The sequence below is a fragment of the Bos indicus genome, chromosome 23 (assembly GCF_029378745.1).
Source record: "Bos indicus isolate NIAB-ARS_2022 breed Sahiwal x Tharparkar chromosome 23, NIAB-ARS_B.indTharparkar_mat_pri_1.0, whole genome shotgun sequence".
NCBI classification, from domain to species: Eukaryota; Metazoa; Chordata; class Mammalia; order Artiodactyla; family Bovidae; genus Bos; species Bos indicus.
Genome location: NC_091782.1, coordinates 22268823 through 22290098, shown reverse-complemented (window position 1 = coordinate 22290098; position 21276 = coordinate 22268823). Strand labels below are relative to the sequence as shown.

Here is a 21276-nt window from a genome sequence, read left to right as displayed (position 1 = left end):
CCCTTCTCCACCTGCCCCCAATCCCTCCCAGTATCAGGGTCTTTGCCAAGGAGCAACTCTTCGCATGAGGTGGCCAAAGTATTGGAGTTTCAGCTTTAGCATCAGTCCTTCCAAAGAACACCCAGGACTGACCTCCTTTAGAATGGACTGGTTGGATCTCCTTGCAGTCCAAGGGACTCGCAAGAGTCTGCTCCAACACCACAGTTCAAAAGCATCAATTCTTTGGCACTCAGCTTCCTTCACAGTCCAACTCTCACATCCATACATGACCACAGGAAAAACCATAGCCTTGACTAGACGGACCTTTGTTGGCAAAGTAATGTCTCTGCTTTTCAATATGCTATCTTGGTTGGTCATAAGTTTCTTTCCAAGGAGTAAGTGTCTTTTAATTTCATGGCTGCAATCACCATCTACAGTGATTTTGGAGCCCCAAAAAATAAAGTCTGACACTGTTTCCACTGTTTCCCCATCTATTTGCCATGAAGTGATGGGACCAGATGCCATGATCTTCGTTTTCTGAATGTTAAGCTTTAAGCCAACTTTTTCACTCTCCTCTTTCACTTTCATCAAGAGGCTTTTTAGTTCATTATTAGAGAACTAAATTTTGCTCATTATTAGAGAAATGCAAATCAAAACTACAATGAGATATCACCTCACACCAGTCAGAATGGCCATCATCAAAAAGTCTACAAACAATAAATGCTGGAGAGGGTGTGGAGAAAAGGGAACGCTCTTGCACTGTTGGTGGCAGCGTAAACTGATATAGCCACTGTGGAGGACAGTATAGAGATTCCTTTAAAAAACTAGGAATAAAACCACCATATGACCCAGCAATCCTATTCCTAGGCATAAACCCTGAGGAAACCAAAATTGAAAAAGACACATGCATCCCAATGTGCACTGCAGTACTATTTACAATAGCTAGAACATGGAAGCAAGCTAGATATCCCTCAACAGATGAATGGATAAAGAAGGTGTGGTATATATACACAATGGAATATTACTCAGCCATAAAAAAGAACGCATTTGAGTCAGTTCTGATGAGGTGAATGAACCCAGAACCCATTATACAGAGTGAAGTGAGTCAGAAAGAGAAAGATAAATATCATACTCTAATGCATATATCTAGAAGAATGGTACTGAAGAATTTATTTACAGGGCAGCAATGGAGAAACAGACATAGAGAACAGACTATGGACATGGGGAGGGTGGGGAGAGGGTGAGATATATGCAAAGAGTAACATGGAAACTTACATTACCATATGTAAAATAGATAGCCAACGGGAATTTGCTGTATGGCTCAGGAAACTCAAACAGGGGCTCTGTATCAGAGGGGTGGGATGGGGCAGGAGATGGGAGGGAGGTTCAAAAGGGAGGGGATGTATGTATACCTATGGCTGATTCATGTTGAGGTTTGACAGAAAACAACAAAATTCTGTAAAACAATTATCCTTCAATAAAAAAATAAACTAAAAAAGAAAAGAAACAGAAAAAAAAAACAACTTGATGGTGCAACATGGCATTTATATTGAGATTGCTGAAAAATACTTTTCAATATAAAGGTGAGATGTGATGAAAGTGTACAAACCACTGCATTAGGCTTTACTTGAATTCCTATAGGTCAGGAAAGAAAAGAGGAACTACAGTTTCTTTGGTCTTCCCTGGTGGCTCAAAGTGTCTGCCAATGCAGGAGACAAGGATTCAGTTCCTGGGTCGGGAAGATGCCCTGGAGAAGGACATGGCAACCCACTCCAGTATTCTTGCCTGCAAAATCCCATGGACAGAGGAAGCTGGCAGGCTACAGTCCATGAGATCACAAGAGTCGGACACAACTTAGAGACTAAACTGACCAACCAGTGGTTTCTTTACCATCTTCTACACACCAGATGACAGGATAATAGGCTTATTTCTTTGAATTCCCACCACAACCCAGAGAGACAGATGTTACTATTCCTGTTACACAAGATTCAAAGTATCTACCTCTGGGTCACAAGCCTTACAAAAAATCCAAACTCTTGTCTGTTTTCAAATTGTCTGCTCTTTTACAGAGCACCACAATAGCTGATGGCTCAGATAGTAAAGAATCTACCTGCAATGCAGGAGACCTGGGTTAGATCTCTGGGTGGGGAAGATCCTCTGGAGAAGGGAATGGCTACCCATTCTTGCCTGGGAAATTCCATGGCCAGAGGAGCCTTGTGGGCTACATCCGTGGGGTTCCAAAGAGTTGGACACGACTGAGCAACACTAATATTTGAAGGACCACTGACTCTGAGACTAGCATTTGCCAAGGCACTCAATGCTGCAGAAACTCCTCTTGTGCGAAGAACCCATAGGAAAGCAGACACAGTAAGCTCTTACTGTATAAATAAGGACTGTCTATAATCACACCTATCAAAGTCCATATGTGCCTGCCTGCTCAGTCACTTCAGTCATGTCCGACTCTTCGTGATCCTATGGACTATATAGCCCTCCAGGCTCCTCTGTCGGTGGATTCTCCAGGCAAGAATACCGGAGTGGGTTGCCATGCCCTCCTCCAGACCAAAGTCCATACGAAACATTAAATACTGTGAGGCATTTTATGAGTCACAAAAGTTATTATTCTTATTGATGAAATAATGTTTAAAAATCAATAATATCCTATTCAATAGAGGAAATAAGCCCCCAGTAGATCCACTGTATAAATTTGGTAGATATTAAATGTGTGTGTGTGTGTGTATGTGTAAATGAGACTGAGATAGAGACAGAAGGGATACTATAAAGGTTTAAATAAATAAAACCAAGTTCAGAAGGATATAAACAGAGGGCATTTGAAGTTCTCCCAGTCTTCAACATTCCCTAGGTTCTTCACCCTGTGAAGTTTTAATTGATTACAGAACATGTCTATAAATTATGACTGCAGTTACCTTGGTCAATTTCACTTCCAGCACATGGCTGCTATGGATCCGACTGTCAAAATGAGCTACTTCTTTGGACGAGGACTTAACCTTGGCAATGATCTTCACATAGGAGAACACGATCACAGCCGTTGGGAGCAAGAGGCAGAAGAAGAGGATGTTCAGGATGAAAATCTGGCCCCCTACTGAGGCCTGGGCCAGCCACCAGTCCAGGGTGCAGGAAGTTCCGAAGGGCTCAGGTGCGTAGTCCCCTAGACCTACCAAGGGCATGGTGGTCCAGAAGGCAGCATAGGCCCAGATGACCGCCAGGCAGATGTAGGCGTGCTTTCTTTTCAGCCAAATCCCTGGAGGTGGAAGAAGAGCATTATCAGGATGTAATCTGCCCTCCACCCAGACACCTCCCCTCGACAGGTCAAATTCCACATCCAAAGAGTTGATCCATTGGATTCTGGGAGACGTGGTCAGTAACCAAAGCCGGAGGGAGAGTTGGGTGGAGGGAAGGAGAGCTCCAGAGCTTGGGCTCTTTTTCCAAGAGAATAAAACAGGAAGTGTTTTCACAGGGAAGGTTTTCTCTAGGCGTCTGGGAGCCTTGGGAGGGGGATGTGACAAAAGCTGGGGAGAGGTGGCGGTAAAAAGATGAGAGGAGGCTGAAGACGGTGGAAGATCTTGGGAAAATATCCAGAATGACCTTGGAGCTCCTATCCAGGATAAGAGGCTAACTGGTAGAATATACAAATGGAGCCTCAAAAAGCATGTGTTAAGGGTTCATCAGAGGTAGAGTCCTTTGGGGGAGAAATGAGAAGACACTGCTTGTGTCTAAAATATCCTTCTTCCAAAAAGCTTGTGTGCCTCTCACCTAAGAACTCGAGGAGTGGGGGTGGATGCCAGAGTCATGACGGTGTGGGGTGATGTTATAAGGGTTGGGTGAGAGCAGATTTTAACTCTTCCAATGTTATTAACACAACAGTCACACTCACAGCCAAAGGTGAAGAAGTGGGGAACCTAGGTAGAACATACCATGCTCTGCAAAGTAATTCTGTGAAAATATTTTCAGAAAAACAAAGGAAAAAAAAAAAACTCCGTGTTTCAGCACTGGTTTCCATTAGCCAAAAGAGAATTCCAAGAGGCAGAAACAGTGCAGTCAGTGAAGGAAAGCTGTAAAGCACTAGTGATCATTTTACAAAGTTCAATACCACCACCAAAGACAGGTCAGCCTGCTCTAGGGCTTCAGCCTCTACAGGAAGTTCCCTCCGCCCCATTTATTGCCTGGAACCCAAAGAGCCAGAGAGGTGACTCCTCCCTGCCTTGGGTTTTGGTAGCAGAGAAGAAATATCGAATCATATTTAATAAAAGCCAAATGATTTCTTCAGCACAGACTCTGCTTAGCGTCACGTGAGGTCTGGGAAAATCAGAAGGGCCTAATCCTTCTCATTTCTAGTATTTGACCCCCTTCACGTAACCTTTCCAGACGTCAGTGTTCTTAGCAGTAAAATGGAGGAAATAAAAATCTACTGCTTACAGATTTCGAGAAGGGTGAAATGAACCATGCCAGGTCTCCTTTGCAAACTATGAAGGACTACATTGACATGAATATTCACTCCTGTGTTTGTTTCATTTGGCACAAACCAACGTAACAGATGGTTTCCTTCGTCTCTATTTTTTTTTCAAATAGACATCGTCATAAAATGCAAATCTCATGGACCCACCAGATAGGAGTAACAATCAGGTAGCCACGATATCTGTCAGCTCTTGGTTATCCATTATAACGCAGAAAACATTGGCACGGATAATTATATAAATTTACAGGAACGTGCATAAGCATATGTAGAAGCGTTTACGGTGAGGGTTGCTTGGTGAGGTGTTTTATACTTACATTCGGTTATGGTGAAAGGCTGTCAAGTACAGGAGGGAGTAGATTAGTAGATTGGTTCTGTGATGCTCCAGCAGTCAGAACTAGGACCAATGGGTGGAGGTTACTGGGAAGCAGTTTTGTCTCAATATAAGGAATAACATTGTAACAACCAGAGCAGACCAATCAGAGAATGGGCTGCCTTGTGCAGTAGTAAGCTCCCCGTCACTGGTCACTGGAATTACTCAAGAAGAGGCCAGGTGGCTGTCTGTCAGGGACGCCTTAAAACACTTTATCCCATTGCATGGGGGAAAGGTCTACATGGCCCCAAGCGACTTCCTAATTCCAACATTCCAAGATACCGTGTGGAGGGTTTAATTGTGCAACAAATCAAACGATGAACCAGACTATCGAGAATCAATCTTAGAAGAAGCTGGAAAGCATATACAGTGCCCATGGGAGTTGTACCCTGCCGTGATTCTGGGGAGTGAGCAACATTATCCCTATATTGAACCTGAAGCCTGAAGTCAAGAAAATATTTAAAAAGCAGAGACACTGAGGTTTAGTATTCCTCAAATATCTTCAGGAAATTGAACTTTTTGCTTCTTCATCTGTAAAATCTACTTGATATGATAAAAATTTACTTGATATGATCAAAAATAAGTGTATAGAAAAAAATTGACTCTGATATCATCCAGAATAGGTATAATTGTATTTTTTGTATTTTATTGGAATTTTTGATTCAAATTATTTCTACTGCAGATTCTAAACTGTTAGAAAAAGCGATGCAAAATTTTTCTCAAAGATGAGCGCTGGATGGTGCACGCATTGGACCGTGACCCTATCCCCCACCTCAAGCTCCTGTATATTTCGTTTTTAATTTAGGATTGCAAGCTTTTAAAATAGAAAGAAAAATTCTACCCCATTGAGAGTGTCACATCAACTTGATCTTTCCCATTCTGGGCTCCAGGCCATGTTCTGTCTCCATGGTCACAATCACCAAGCTGATTGAGACTGATGAGCAAAGCAGTGTAGCATGAACCAGTATCATTCTCTGGCTGCACCTAGTTTTCAATATTAAATTTAAAGGGCCAAATGCATCTCTTTCGGGTTCAATAATTTTTCCAGAAGCCCAAGAAGCCAAAGTATTACAAATTTATTTTTCACATTGTAGAACGGTCTTATCATTAAAATCTGATCACTAGCCTCTGAAAGTGTGTTTATGGCTGGCTCACCCCTAACCGATTCTCTTACCCACTGCTCTTTCTACATACCAAGACCACAAAAAGAATGTTGGCTGGTATTTCGTATGTGTGTCCTTTCCTGCAGGCTTGGTTCTCTAACCTGGAGGAGAATTCCTCATCTCTGCAGCCACAGGGAGCCTGAGTGCTAAAGGAGAATCAGAAAAATCTTTCCATATAATTATACTTACTACGCGGGGAAACAGCTAAAACATCTTGGACCCAATATCCTTTCAGTGCATTTTATTTCTTTTGCTTACATTGCATAACACAGTAAAAGCTTACACACTTTATACAAAGAGATGATACTTTCATAAAAGCATCGTAGCGAAACACCAGACATTCCTATAAAAAACAGTATTGAAAGAAACCTACATGGACACAGGTTCGAGTCTTTAAGTGTAAGTTAGAACAAGATAGGCTATGAGTAGAAATACTCCTGGTCTCTCAGTGTATTCATAATCTTTGTTTATTATCTCTGGGTAAAACATGTACCGCTCTGACAATCCACCTAGATTCGACTCTCAGGGAATAGAAACCTTCCTACTTACCATATGATAAATAGCAGATTTTCAGGTATCGGTCCAGGCTGACAGCAGTCATAGTGATAAGGCTTCCACAGCCAAAGAAAAATCCAGCCCATCCATACCAGCGGCAGCCAATCCAGCCAAACACCCAGCGGTGACAGAAGCAAGAGATGATGGTGAACGGTTTGCCTACAACTAGAGCGCCAAGTGACTTGTCAAGGGACGTTCCCTCCGGTTAAACTTTACCCCGCCCACCCAACTCGCTGTGGAGTCTTATCCTAGGCAGACAAGAGGGAGCTATTTTGGGAAACGTTAGGTCCAATTTATTTACAACCAGACCCGGATCTCTAGGATTTAAACTATTTATCCCTTCAGCCTTCATCAGCTTGTTTTGTTTGTTACTTTCTAGAAAGTAGTCTTCTATTTTAATTCACACCCTGCACCCTCCTTATCCCGTATATAGTCAATCTTCCCCCTCCTTGAAGAGAACTGCTGAGGAAGCTTTCCAACGCCTGTATCTGATTCTGAAGACGGTTCCCCAACATTCATGCATCAGAAAACCCAAGTAACACATTCACAGCCTGCAAATGCTGGCCCCTCCCACCCTTCCCAGGTGTACCCTCCCTTGATACACTGTTAATTCAATCAAGTAACTCATCTTTATTGGGTGCTTTTATAAGCTAGACACACATCACCTCTAGCTGTCTACACAGCCGGTGCCATACTCCAACTAACTAGACTGAGCACCTTCATCTCAGAGCTTTCTAATCCTGTTGGGTCTATACTCCATTGTCAGTAGGGAAACCCAATGTAAAAGAGTTCTTGTTTTGTTCAACAAATAATTATTTAATGCTCATTATGTATATGGTGCTAGAGGACAATGTGGAGATCAAGATTAACAGATTCATTTTTAACAGAGGAGACCAAACAATAATTTGTAAGATACGATATGATGGAATGATGGCTCATGATGAGTGGAGGGAAGAAAAATGAAACAGACAAAGGAGAGAGACAGAATCTGCTGTTTTCAATCAGATCAGGGAAGACCTCTCTGTGAATGTGAGGTGTAGGTAGATGTTAATCAGTGGCCCAGAACTCGAGCAAACATTTAAAGGGAAAATATTCTAGGCAGGGACAACAGCAAACTCAGAGTTTGAGCTAAGGGTCTGCTGGGTGGTGCTAAAGGCAGCCAAAAAAGGCAATTGACAGTGACTTGATGGAGGTGCCTGGGATCCATCAGCAAAAAAGATATGTTAGGCTTCTGTCTAGAGTGGAGCCTTTAACAAACCTCTGGGATGTCATCTAGAACCTTTGGGATGTCAAACCGTTTTTTAAATTTTTATTTGTTTGTGTGTTTGTTTGTTTGTTTTTGGCTGCACTGGGTCTTTGTTACTGTGTGCGGGCTTTTTCTAATTGCAGGAAGTGGGGGTTACTCTCTAATTGTGGTGCTCAGGCTTCTCATTGCCATGGCAGGCTCTAGAGCTCAGGGGGCTCAGGAGTTGTAGCATACGGCTTAGTTGCCCCAAGGCATGTAGAATCTTCCCAGACCAGGGAACGAACCCATGTCCCCTGTGTAAGCAGGCATATTTTCAACCACTGGATCACCAAGGAAGTCCATGCCAAAGGGATTTGATGAATGTTTTGGAAATGTCTCTCCTCAAACCCAGCTGCACATTAAAATCACTGGAGGATTTTTTTGTTTTGCTTTGCTTTGCTTAATTTTAAATATCAGTGTCCAGAGTTCCAACCCCCAAATAATCTGATTTAATTTATCTCGAGAAAGCTAAGCCATCACAGTATATTTTTTATCTCCCCAGGTGATTGTGATACATATTCATGATTGAGAGCCATTGATATTTAAACAACAAATATTAGTTGTATAGATGAAACACATCTGGTCTCTAGGATGTGTTTTTCAAGGTGCTTTATAATGTACATATTAAAGCAAGGAAAAAATTTAAAAGACATAAACATTTTTAAATTAAATTAAAAAAGAGAGAACGAGAGAGAGTGAGAGATCCAGAGGTTGGAAAAAATGGTCTGAGTTGATCAGAGAAAACTAACCCATGGAAGAAAATGCTTCCTGGTGAATTACTCTAAGAGACATGCAGAGCAGGTGGTTTATACAGCCCTAGAGCAGACCTGCTTGGCTGAAAGTATTTTCAATGGACCCAGCCAATTATGCATGCTGTATGCACTCAATCACTTCAGTCATGTCTAACTCTTTGGGACCCTGTGGACTGTTGCCAGCCAGCTTCCTCTGTCCATGGGATTCTCCAGGCAAAGTACTGGAGTGGGTTGCCATGCCCTTCTCCAGGGGATCTTCCCTACCCAGGATTGAACCTGCATCTCCTGCATTTCAGGCAGATTCTTTACCGACCGAACTACCTGGGAAGCCCCAGACTAGTCTAATTCAAGTGTAAGCATCTGTCCGCTCCAAGTGAAGGATGTGGCTGAACTGGCAGGTTTCAGTCAAGCATCACTAGGGGGCAGCATGGTGAGCTGAGCGGGAGCGCGATTATTCATGTTGCGACACCGCCATCGTGTGTCCAAATGGAAAATGGCACTCATTTTGCAGTCTCGCAAATCACCCCCAGGCGCATCTTAACTTATTTTCACAGAAAGGGGCCAGTGCTGTCGTGCTCCCCTTAGTATGCATGTGTATTTCCCAAAGAGCTGACGATATTTCAGCCTGTCCATGCTGAGAAAAGTCTTCCCAAATAACCAAGATCATCCAAACTCAGTAAGAGGGCAGCACATCCACTGCTGTGTGATAAATAGTGACTCAGTGGATCAACACTTATCACTGAGCCATGTTTTTAGAGATTGGCAGTAGCAGAAAAATCTACTTATGAAGAGAGAAACAAATACCAGGAAATATTTTTTAAAGGATGCTTAGATGGGAAACTGCTAAAATATTTCCGGTGGAAAGACAAGTTGATGTGTGCTATTCAAACTCTATTTCCCCAATTCTAGTAACTTAAGACTACATGCTACGTAACAGAAAATAGGGATCCAAAGACATATTTGTGTGTATCTAGGCAACACTTAGATTGTATAGATGAACCCAAAAGGAGGTGACTTACCCCCAAATCATTCATATTTGTAAAAATGAATTACAGTTAAAGACAAATTGTCTTCCAGTTCCTCCTTGCTGGGTAATCAGAGAGGCCAAAAAAGCAAGAAATAAACCAGGGGTTCAAAATTTTGGCTGCACAACAAATTTACCTGGAAGCTTTAATTTTCTAGTCCTAAATAACCTGATGTCAGAGTAACATTCTCAACCAATTAAATAAAAATTTCTGGGTATGAAACTCAGCCATAAGTTGTTGTTCTTGTTTTAAGTTCCCCAGGTGATATTTTTGTGCAGCCAAATTCAAGTGCTATTGAACTAAAAGTTTCCTATTCTTGCACTCAGTCCCTAAGCCACACTTAGTATGTCATTACAAGGGCAGCCCTCCCTCCTTCCTAGACCTAGACTCACCTCTCAGATTCATCTTTTAGCCTAAGACCGTACTCCCCTGATGCTTAACAGATTTCCATAAGAGTGGGAGGGATGTGACAGAGCTCAAAATAGTGATCTACAGCCTGTCTGTAAGTTTGTTTTTGGAATCACTTAGCCCCGTACAGTATGAGGTATCTGAAGCATCATGTATCATTTCAAATTGTATCCTCAGCATCTAACACACCTGCCACACTGAAAGGACTCAATACACACTAAATGGACAATCTCCATAGCCAGACAACACTCTGCTGACTTACCACAAATTCTGCAAAGATGACTTGTGAAAAGAGAAGCAAAAGAAGCTGAGGGTAGGCTGATCTGTGAGTCCGTGAGGACTTTATAACTGGGCATTGAAACCCTCAAAGGAGAAACGGCATGGCAGTGTTACCTGAAATCCCCAGATCACAGATTGCTAAATTGACAGTCATTATTTCCGCAGGTCTCAGCTTCTTTTTTCGTCTAGAAGACATATAAAGGACATACCCATTTCCAAACGTGGATAGAATCCCTACAAGGAAAAATAGAAATTTCCATCATTAAGACTAGGATTTAGAGCTGCCTCGGATATGAAACACTTCTCAATTTCAAAAACGGACACCATTGATTTAAGAGGGTAGTGAGAGGACTCTAAATAAAAATCTAAGTTAAGAAGATGAAATAAAAAGCATGAGGTGTAAGTGACAGGCGAGGGATGGGTTGCCTCCAAAAAGGATAGGAGTCAGGGGTTATTAAACTGCACTTACCCAGAAAAAGGAGCCACTGATTTCCCAGTGAAGCTCAGGAGGGTGAGGGAATCCCCATGGTCAGTACTTGTACTAGCCCCCAGGATGGAGCATCTCCTTAGCCATCTTTAGAGTACTGGCTTTATAGAAAAAACTCCTTCCCTCTGATGAGAAGGGTGAACCCCTTGGCTATCAGTAAATTCTGAAGACGAAGTGACCCAAACAAACTGAGGTGCTTTTACTCTCCTTGTGGACTCCTGAGGGGGAACTGGCATTCAGGAGTGGCAGAGGCCAGACTAGGTTAGCATGGCCCCCTGCAAGGACAGGGTTCATCTCCTGGAGACACATCCAGGGCTTTTTGCATCCTGCGGACATGGACGTTGGGTGTCTGCCACTGCTACTGGAGTAGGCACGGAGGGGAAGTGGGTGACAATTGGTAACGTGGGCTCTCCCCCTCCCACCAAAGGGAGAGAAGGTGGCCGTCAACCCACCAACCTACCAACAATGGTATCAATGTGTTCCCACTTTTAATATCCTTTTATTAATGACTGATCAGCTTTGGCATTACAATGATAACTGTTCAAAAGCTCTTGCAAACCCAGTTTAAATCCAAAAAGACCCAATCCCTACTGACTTTAGTGAAGAAAAGAATACACCTACTTCCATAGCTTAACATGTAGAGTAGATTTCTTCAGGAATTCTTGCTTCATAGCTGTGTATAAATGAGAATCTGGTACAGCTGCCTTTAGTAGTAAGGAATAAGGAGAGTATTAACAGGAGAAACCCAGATTTTTCTATCTTAACTTCTACTTCTCCACCACAATTCATTTGAGGGGCAGCCGTGTGTTTCACAGCTGGGTGTTTCAGCTGATGGTATGAAACCAGCAGGCACTAACTGCTTCGTGCTCTTAGGAAATTGTGAATTCCAGGCGTCAGATTGGCCTTGTGGGCCATTAAAACCTCTTTAGCTTTCTTAAGACAGAAGAGGCAAAAAATAGGAGAGACTGTGGAGATTCCAGAGCAAACCAACTGCAATGAAACCCAGGTCTCATTCAAGGGAACCAGCTAGCAAGGCGCACTGGGAAATTAAAAAGTGACAACATGGCTGGAAAAATTACAAACACGTGGCTTCTACTTCGTATCCAAAAAGATTAAAAGCAGTAACTATGCATTTGATACACAAAGATCATTTAAACATCCTTTGTCTTTTTCTTCTGAGAATACTGAATTTCTTACTTTTCCTTTCTCAAATTATTTTTACTACTGATTCATTAAGGCTTCACCCAGTGCCCAAAGCTTATCAAAAAAATAGTCAACTCTCTACGAGCTACATATAAATTGTTCTCACAGGCAATCTCCCCTAGGGGAATATTAACAGAACACAAGCTTATTTTTAATGAGAGTTAAAAGGAGAAGAAGATGAAGAAGGTAAAAGCTAAAGCAAGGGGGACTTTTTTGATGATGACAATCCTGACTCTTTCTATGAATACAAAAATGTTAGATCTTGTGTATAGACCCTTGATGAACTAAGTGTTTCTAGTAAAAGAACAGAGGATGGAAATGGGTCTCTTGTTTATTTCTCCTCTATTCCAAACTCACGTTATGTTTTCATCTTCCAGTTTTCCTTAAGACTTCTAGTATTTCACAAGAATTTCACACTACTGGTTCCTTAAAAGAATCTGGGCACATCCTTACACCTGTCCTAGAAGTGGGGGAATCAGGCACAGAACCAAGCCCAAAACTGGGTCAAGGATGAGTCCAGCCTCCCCTTCCCTCCAGCTGAATCTGGCTGCACCCTGAACAGAGACCTGGGAACATACGTTTGGTCCCACCTTCGACTCCCTGAGTCATCTGAGGCTCCCTTTGTTCCTGGATTCTTTTGGGACCTCTTTTCCTGGAGCCTCCTCAGTTCCTCCACTTGAATATTACAGTAGATTTTCCTTCAGACCCCTAAACATCCTATTTTGTGTCATCTGGAGATATCTGTCAGGTTACAGATGCTACTTTGTAATTCATTCCTCACAACTGATTGAGACAAATTCTATTTATAAGATGTCTATTTTTCTGTCTTTTCTGATCACTGAAGGTACTTACGTTTAATAAAAATGCAATGTGGATTTTACTACCAGATAGTCTCTGTGTGGGCAGAGGGCAGTTTGCCCATTATGTTCACAGCTGTGTTTCCAGCAGCATAAACAGTGGCAAAGGATGGGCCCTTTGCCCATACAGTTGTGTTTGAAAGGATGTGGAGGTCCATTTATAAGAAACAGAATTTAAGTCAGTATGATAATAACTAATAACAAAACCAAGGACTCAGGAAAACCCTTTGCAGTAGAATTTCTAATTCAATTTCATTAATTCCTTTTCCTCAAGCACTGACCATAGAGGGGTCTCCAGACTTTTCTAATGAGTTTGGCTAATTTCAGGAGGTTAAATGAAAGTCTTAGCCAGTAATAAGTAGATGAGAAAGAGAGATGGGAGGAGGAAAGAAGGGAAAAGGAGAGAAAGAAAGAAATTGAGAAAGCTTGACCCAACATGTAAAAAGATTAAAGGCAGACACATCTAAAGACGTAACCCACCTGCACGCTGGTTACCCAAATTTAAAACAATGATTATAAATGTAAGAAAAATATTACGGTTGAATCTAATTACCTAGACTGGTGCTGTCCAATAGAAATATAATGGAAACCAGAAATATGAGTCACATACATATTTAATTTTTTTCTGGTAGTCATATCAAGCAAAATAAAAATATTACTATTTATTTTGAAAATATATTTATTTAACCTAATGGGTTAGCTGTGTGTGCTATGCTAAGTCGCTTCAGTTGTGCTCAACTCTGCATGACCCTACAGATTGTGGCCCGCCAGGCTCCTCTGTCAATGGGATTTTCCAGGCAAAAATACTGGAGTGGATTGCCATGCCCTCCTCCAGGGGATCTTCCCAAACCAGGGATCGAACCGGCATTTCTTGGTCTCTTGCACTGAAAGGCAGGTTCTTTACCACTAGCACCACCTGTAGCCGATTGTTTAAAATTATTAATGAGCTATTTTACATTATTTGTTCTGGTCCTGTGTTTTCAGTATCTGATTTCTATTTACACTACACATGTCTCAATTTGGAGAAGTTAGAAGTACTGAGGAGCCACTTGCGGCCACCACGCTGGATGCCAAAGCCAGGAAGAAGATGCACCACGCTGTGGATCAGGCACAGAAACTTTAGACCCTGGACTGACTTCCACTTATTATTCAGACGTTTTTTCAACTCTCACCAAAATCACTTGGTGATGCTGTCATGGCCAGACTTGACTTCAGGTGAAGCAAACTCAGTATGATCCTCCTGACGGTAGCTTGGGGACAGAGTTCCCTCCGTCGCAAAAAACAGAGGCTAAACTGGATGTATTTTAAGGTCCATTCTGAGCCTATACTCTTAGCATCACATCAAGAACACTTTTCAAAAAGTAAAAGCACTCTATTTTAAATAAGATCTCCTTATCATTAATTTTATTACTCGGTGGACAAACCTACTACCAAAGCAATCAAAATGAAATAGTCTCAAGATAAATTATTTTGCTGTAAAGCTTCTCGGATTATCGAGGGAATATTTATTCCTAATAATAAAGATAATGGAGTCGTTTCTATGAAACATAAAGGCCGGATGCCACCCGTTTTTCCTGCTTCCTCCCACTCTTCATCTCAAAATATACACTTAAGTGTTGGCATCCATTTGCAAAGTCAAGATAGCAGCCTATGAATTTTCTAGATGCAGCCTTTGCACAGAAAAAAAAAAAAAAAACAAGGAAACTTACCAATGATTGTTAAGTAAAAGCCAGCCACTAAATCCGCTTCCCAGGAAAGCTTGGAAGCAAAGGGATCCCCATCGCGAAGATAAGGCGGCCGGCGCTCGTCCGGGGGTGGGGCCGTGTGGTTCAAAGCCATGCTCTCCTCCAGCGCAGCGGTCTGAAAGGCAGACGCGTGCAGGTCACAAGAGCCCAGAAGAAGCCCGCCCGACCCATCTCACGGCCGTGCCCCCAGCTTTAAAATGAAAATCAAGTTCGCAGGGTCATGCTTAAGTCTCTAATAACTGGTGAACACTTGCGCGTTTTTCTTCCACTATCCACATTTGTCAATATTCAATTCGCCAGTGTGTAAGCTATCCAAGTGTCTGTTATTTCCTTCCCACTGCCACCCAGTTTGTGCCACTTCACACCCTCCTTGGGTGAATAAGAGACTGAAGGCCAAATCTCATCCATTTTACTACTTCTGGCAAATTTTTTTTAACTTTTAAACTTTTTACTTTATATTAGAGTATAGCCGATTAATAATGTAGTGGTAATTTCAGGTGGAGAGGAAAAGGGCTCAGCCAAACGTAGAGTATCCATTCTCCTTGAAATTCCCTTCCCATCCAGGCTGCCACATAAGGCTGTTTCTCAGTTTTTGTAAAGGTCTGAGCCAAGAAAAGATGTGGTTTGGATACACACACACATACATGCACACACACATATGAGATATTTAATCAATATTTATTAAAATCCTATCAATATATAAAATATTTTAATTTGCCAGAGTATAGTGGGTTTTTATTTATCCAAACTGCCCAGAGGAGCATCTCTGTCAGTTATATGTTCAGTGAGCTTCAGAATTTTTCTAAAAGAAAAAATAGTCATTGATTATTAGAGCACTGAATACAAAGAGACATAGAATCTTCACTAAATGAGGTTAAGAACTAAAGGATTGTCAGGAAAGGAACAGAAAAAAAAATATTTTACAATAATAAAATTTAAAGCTGAGTTACTTAAAAACAAAATATCTTTCAACATTAGACTGTTTAGAAATGAGTTCTATTTTGGTAGAACTCTGTAATTGGTGCAGTGATAAAGAATCAGCCTGCCAGTGCAGGAGACCTGGGTTCAATTCCTGGGTTGGGAAGATCCCCAGGAGAAGGAAATGGCAATGCACTTCAGTATTCTTGCCTGGAAAATCCCATGGACAGAGGAGCCTGGCGGGCTACAGTCCGTGGGGTCACAAAGAGTCAGACAGGACTGAGTAATTAAACAGCAACAACACTAGGCTCATCCACAGGCAGATTTGAGTTTCAAGTTTCTTAAAGCAGAAAGCAACTCCGTTATTGCCCACCCCCACACCTTCCAATCCATTCTCTAAATCCACTGTTTGCTGTAAAAATACCATATAACAGTGCAAATGCTTCTGTGAAAAGTCTGATATTTCAGGGAAGATGCCAAGAGTTGCAAAAGAAGCCTCCTATCTAAAAGTGAAGAATAAAATAAATGACTGCTCGAGACACCCCCCCCCCAGATTTATGATTCTATGCAAAGATTAAAAAAAAAAAAAAAAAAAACTCTTGGAGTAAATTGTATGTCATTAATCACATTATTCATGTTCAGATATTCCTTTGAGCAATAAAATATACTCTGGCACCCTAACATTTGCTACTTAATGGTCTTTTGCCCATAAATAATGCTTCTGAAAACTGTTCTCATAACAGCTTATTATAGAAAAATCTAAAGACATCCCCACTCCTCATCACCTGTAAAAGTTTTCAATATTTTTTGAGTTACTAGCATTGACCTCTATGATTTCACAATAAAAATTAAGAGGTAACTTGAGATGGAGCCAGACCCAAGTTCTCCTGTCTAAACTGAAAGAATTTACAAATGACTATTTAGCAGATACGGAAAACAGAATGGCAAATCATCACCTACTAAGAGGAAGTAAATACTTTAAATCAGTGTCAAGGATGATGATTTAATTCTATCCAACTTTATCCAGTCTTAGAATTATCTTCAAAGAATGTTAGGCCACAGATTTCTCTCTGACCTGCTGAATTGTCACTGTTTAAGGCAGGAGGTAGCATGGACATTGTAGATAGCTACTTATACATAGGATCTGAAAGTGTTCTTCCCAAAATGGGCTTCCCTACTGGGCTGCTCTGGCTTCTGAAAAGTTTGTGGTTTTTTTGCCTGAAAGCTTTATCAACCCCACATTTATTTCTAGGTATATACCATCTGAGGGGCCTCCCAGATGGCACAATGGTAAAGAATCCACCTGCTAATGCAGGAGGCTCAAGAGACACAGGTTCAATCCTTGGGTTAGGAAGATCCTCTGGAGTAGGAAATGGCAACCCACTCCAGTATTCTTGCCTGGCAAATTCCATGGACAGAGGAGTCTGGCGGGCTACAATGCTTGGGGTCATAAAAAGTTGGACATGGCTGAGCACGCATGCATGCACATATATTATCTGAGAAAATAAGATGTGAATCTGTCAGCATCCATGAAATCTTTAACATCGAGGAGTTTCTGAAATGAGTTACTTGGTACCCAGTAGCAGCCAGTGGAGCTGAAAATAAGTGGGATACTGCTGCTGCTGCTAAGTCACTTCAGTCGTGTCCGACTCTGTGCAACCCCATAGACGGCAGCCCACCAGGCTCCCCATCCCTTGGATTCTCCAGGCAAGAACACTGGAGTGGGTTGCCATTTCTTTCTCCAATGCATGAAAGTGAAAGTGAAGTCGTGTCTGACCCTCAGCAACCCCATGGACTGCAGCCTACTAGGCTCCTCCGTCCATGGGATTTTCCAGGCAAGAGTACTGGAGTGGGGTGCCATTGCCTTCTCCAAAGTGGGATACAGGTAACATCAATTATGGCATAAAGCAGGAGGATGGAAACATGGTAAAACATGGTGATGCTTGAAAGTACACGGAAGGCCATGAAATATCCAGAAAGTTAACAAAGAAGCACCCAAGAGTTAGGGAAAGGACATCAAAGCAAGAAGAGCAGCAAGAATTGACAATATTCAGCTTCTAGAGGTCAAATTTCTTAGCATTAAGCCTAATATAATGTAAGCAAGGAAACACAGATTTTAAAATTCTGTAAGTCCAATGGATGGCTTATCTAGGTCATTGTCAAGTGGGTGTTGGCCCATTTTTACTACTGTCTTCAAAGGCTACCCACAATAGGCCTAGAGGACAAAAGGCCTGTGGTTAGATTCAGTTTAACCTCAATTCCAAAACTATGCTGAATCAAAGTGGTGAAAGCAGATGGACACGCTCATCTTGTCCGTGATCTTAGAGGAAATTCTTTCAGTTTTTCACTATTGAGGATAATGTTTGCCATGGGTTTTTCATATATGGCCTTTAATATGTTCAGGTAGATTCCCTCTATGCCCACTTTCTAGAGAGTTCTTATCATAAATAAGTGTCGAATTTTGTCAAAAACTTTTAAAAGAATTCCTACAGATGAAAAAAATACACACACACATTGATTCCAGAAATGTGTGCCCCTCACTAAGCTGGAGTTTTGCAGTAAGAGGCCAAAAACTTGAGACCAAACTTCCTTGTAGCTCAGCCCCAATGACCAGCCAGCCTGGGCCCCTCATCGTAAGCAGTGAGACCACTACTGAAGACCCAGGGGTGGAATTTTCTTTGCCTGCTTTGTTCTCACCTCTCTGCTGCCCTCTTCAATCTCAGGCTCTGCCTTTTCCACTGGAGAACCACAGTGCCTTATGCCATCACCCTCACCCTATCCTTTCCTGTCAAATTCTTCTCTAATAAATTGGAGTTGACGCATGTGGTCGACATAGGAGAGTGTTCACAATATATTTGGTGGGGAAGAAAAAAACTATCAAAGACTTATGAATCACTTTTTTTTTTTTAAGTAGAGAAAAAAATAGAAAGATATATATCCAGGGGTTATGTTTTTTTTATTATGAACTGTGGTAGTATTGTTACTATGCATAGTGGTATTAGGAGGAATTTTTCCTCTACTTTTTATTTGAGATCACTTGATGATATATTCATTTTCTAATTATGTAGCAGGGGTATGTTACTTTTATAAATCTATATTTTAATATAGGAGTTGTTACAGATTATTTGTGAAATTTGTGAAAATTTTACACCCATTCATTCATATAAACATTTACAAACTACAGGTTGTATGGTAGGCCTCTACTGAGTCCATGAGTCCCTTCCCTTGGGACTTTGTCATTAAGAGGGGGCCTCGCTGGAGCTGAGTTAGATTTTTCTGCAAAAGACTACTCATAGCCCTGCAATCTCAGCACACACAGGGAGCAATTCACACCTCTGCCCCTGATCTGTGCCTAGCACTGGCCTGAATGTATGTCAGCCACAGGTCTGGGACCCAGGAGACACCTTGGGAATTTTCTCCCCATTTCTTGAGTCTCTTCTTGCTCACTGAGTGTTCTATAAATTTAATAAGCATAAACCATGCTCTTCATGGCGATTTTTTTTTCTGTGTCAGCAGCTGCAGAAGCTTAATGTTCATCAGGCAGTCATAATACTCATACTAATATATTGTAAACCACATCTGTTCCCTAGTGAAGCAATCTGGATGATTCTGGCATCCTTGTATTAAGGATATGGTATTTTTGTTTTTTATATACATGAAGAAGGACCCTGCAAGAGCTTCAACAAAGTGGCAATCAAGAAAAAAAAAAATAATAATGTGGGAGCTCAAATAACCCCAATCCAGTTCTCCGGAGAGGTAACCTTTATAAGTTAGTTAAGTGTTAATGAGATCCTTGCCTTCTCTACAGGAGAAATATTCACAGCCACAAAGAAAACTAGTGATCAGCTGAGGTCGGCTGTCAAACAGAACTGCACATAACACCCTTCAGATTTTCCTGTCGTGGTTCAATATGATGCTAGAGAAGAAAACAGTCATTTTTTTTTGACCCACTTAAGACAAGAAGCATGAGAAGAAAGAGAGGGATAGAGGAAAAGAGAGGAAGTGAAGGCGGGAAAAGGAAGCAAAGAATATTTTCTGCTGCAGAACCAAACCAGCAAGAAAGCAATCAATTCAACTCAATAGCTCCTAAGCCATGTAAAAAGGGGGCTGAGTTGTCTGTTGAGAATAATAACCTTCAAGTCAATTTATTCCAAGCAGTTCAGCTTGAAGCAAATTGACAAATCTAAGGCAATGGGAGGATTGTAAGCCATAGAAGTCTGCTTTAATTCTGTCTTAAATCATTTGTCTTAACTTCTTGTGTGTCAGCTGTCACATAACTCCCAATTCAACCACCTCTCCTCTTCTGAACTTCTGAGTAATGAGTTTGAAATTAATTTATCCCACATTCTCTCCAAACCACTTTTCCCAGGCAAAAGGCACTACAAATTTCATGTAAGAATGACCATTTTAATTCCCAGTTCTCAGTACTTTTCATTCTCAGGACAAGAGTCCCCACCTACTCAATCCAAGTACCAGACAACATTGTCCAATTCTGGCAGGGGGCACATTTGCCCCTTGCTTTGCCTGGGGTACTCCTATTCTCTCTACATTAGGATCTCTTCCTAAGGAAGCAATCAAATAGCCCAGACCTCTGCAGATTATCAAGGTAGGCATTGTCTCAAGAGCATACAGGAAAATGTAAGCCCCAGAGGGGACGCCAGAACCTCAGGACCCCTACTGGCATCATGACAGAACACCAGATGGGCAAACCCTTCTCAAGTGGGGGATACTTTTGTCTGTACCCTCACAGTGAACATTTTATTTCCTCCCCCCAGCCCTTAAACTCTAGGATAAAAAGAACCTTGGGCAAAATAAAATGGCTTTGAAAAAGGGATACAAAATCCCCTGCTTCCTTCCCAAATTCATGTCCTGCAGACTCTGAGCTCATCCAACTCTCCACATCAGATCATGTAGCTGAGATTCCTAGTGACAACATTGCCCTCAGGAATAGTCATGGCCAACATGAAGCACATGCAGAATCTTCAGCAAATGAATCTATTCATATTCCTTTGAGAAGAAATCAGCCATACCACATGAGGGTTAAAGAAAAATGGGAGGAACAAACCGGCTAGACACACAGTTACTTTGACAGGAAACTCAGAGGGCTTCAGACAGATCCGAAACTGTAATTTTACTGCAATCTCTCATTGTTCTACTGTTCTTCCTTGTTGCATTCCTGATCCAATATTCTGTTTCTGCAATGCCTTTTAAACATAAGTTGATAAGCATTAGTTGATAGATTTCACCCTAAACTCAACAAGAGGGAAAAAAAAATCCAGTTCGCTTCATCAATTACACAGTGGCATTCAGCATAAAGAGTCAGACAGAATGGCTCTAACTTGTTCCTAGTTCTTATAACCCCAAAGAGGAGGGAGAGACATCCCCTAAAAGTGAATTAAGAACCGCAGTCTCTGTGTCAGCCTCGGCCATCCTTATCATTCCCTTTAATTTTCCCGACAATCATCTTAGAATTCTTTGTTTCTTCATTTTTTCTCCCCCTTGTTAAAACTCACCAATTTAAGGGCCTGCCAAAAAGAAATGTCTTTCCCTGGGCTTCTCAAGCTGGGTTTGCTCAGATCTTGCGATGTCTTCCTATTGGTTCTTTCCAAAACACTAGTTACTCTGCCCTTCAGCTGATTTTAAACAGTATCAAGTGAAAGGTACTCATTTTCTAGACTTTCCTGCTCTCTCCACCCCTCTGTTGAAAGGACCAATCATATCTTTGGAAAAAATAATCTCATTTTATTGAATTATTGAGAAGAGATGTAATTTTTGG

At 41.5% G+C, this 21276-nt stretch overlaps 1 protein-coding gene across 1 annotated transcript in view; it reads right to left on the bottom strand.

Annotated features, from left to right (window-relative positions):
* OPN5 (opsin 5) overlaps positions 1-14676 on the bottom strand; it is a 32448-nt gene extending 17772 nt beyond the window's left edge. Inside the window, exons 1-4 of the mRNA XM_019985528.2 lie at positions 14547-14676; positions 10405-10524; positions 6536-6706; positions 2904-3238 (exon numbers count right to left, since the gene is read on the bottom strand). Of these exons, the coding sequence (XP_019841087.2) occupies positions 2904-3238; positions 6536-6706; positions 10405-10524; positions 14547-14676 (756 nt within the window). The remainder of the gene's footprint in view (positions 1-2903; positions 3239-6535; positions 6707-10404; positions 10525-14546) is intronic.
* Between the last annotated feature and the right edge of the window lie 6600 nt (positions 14677-21276).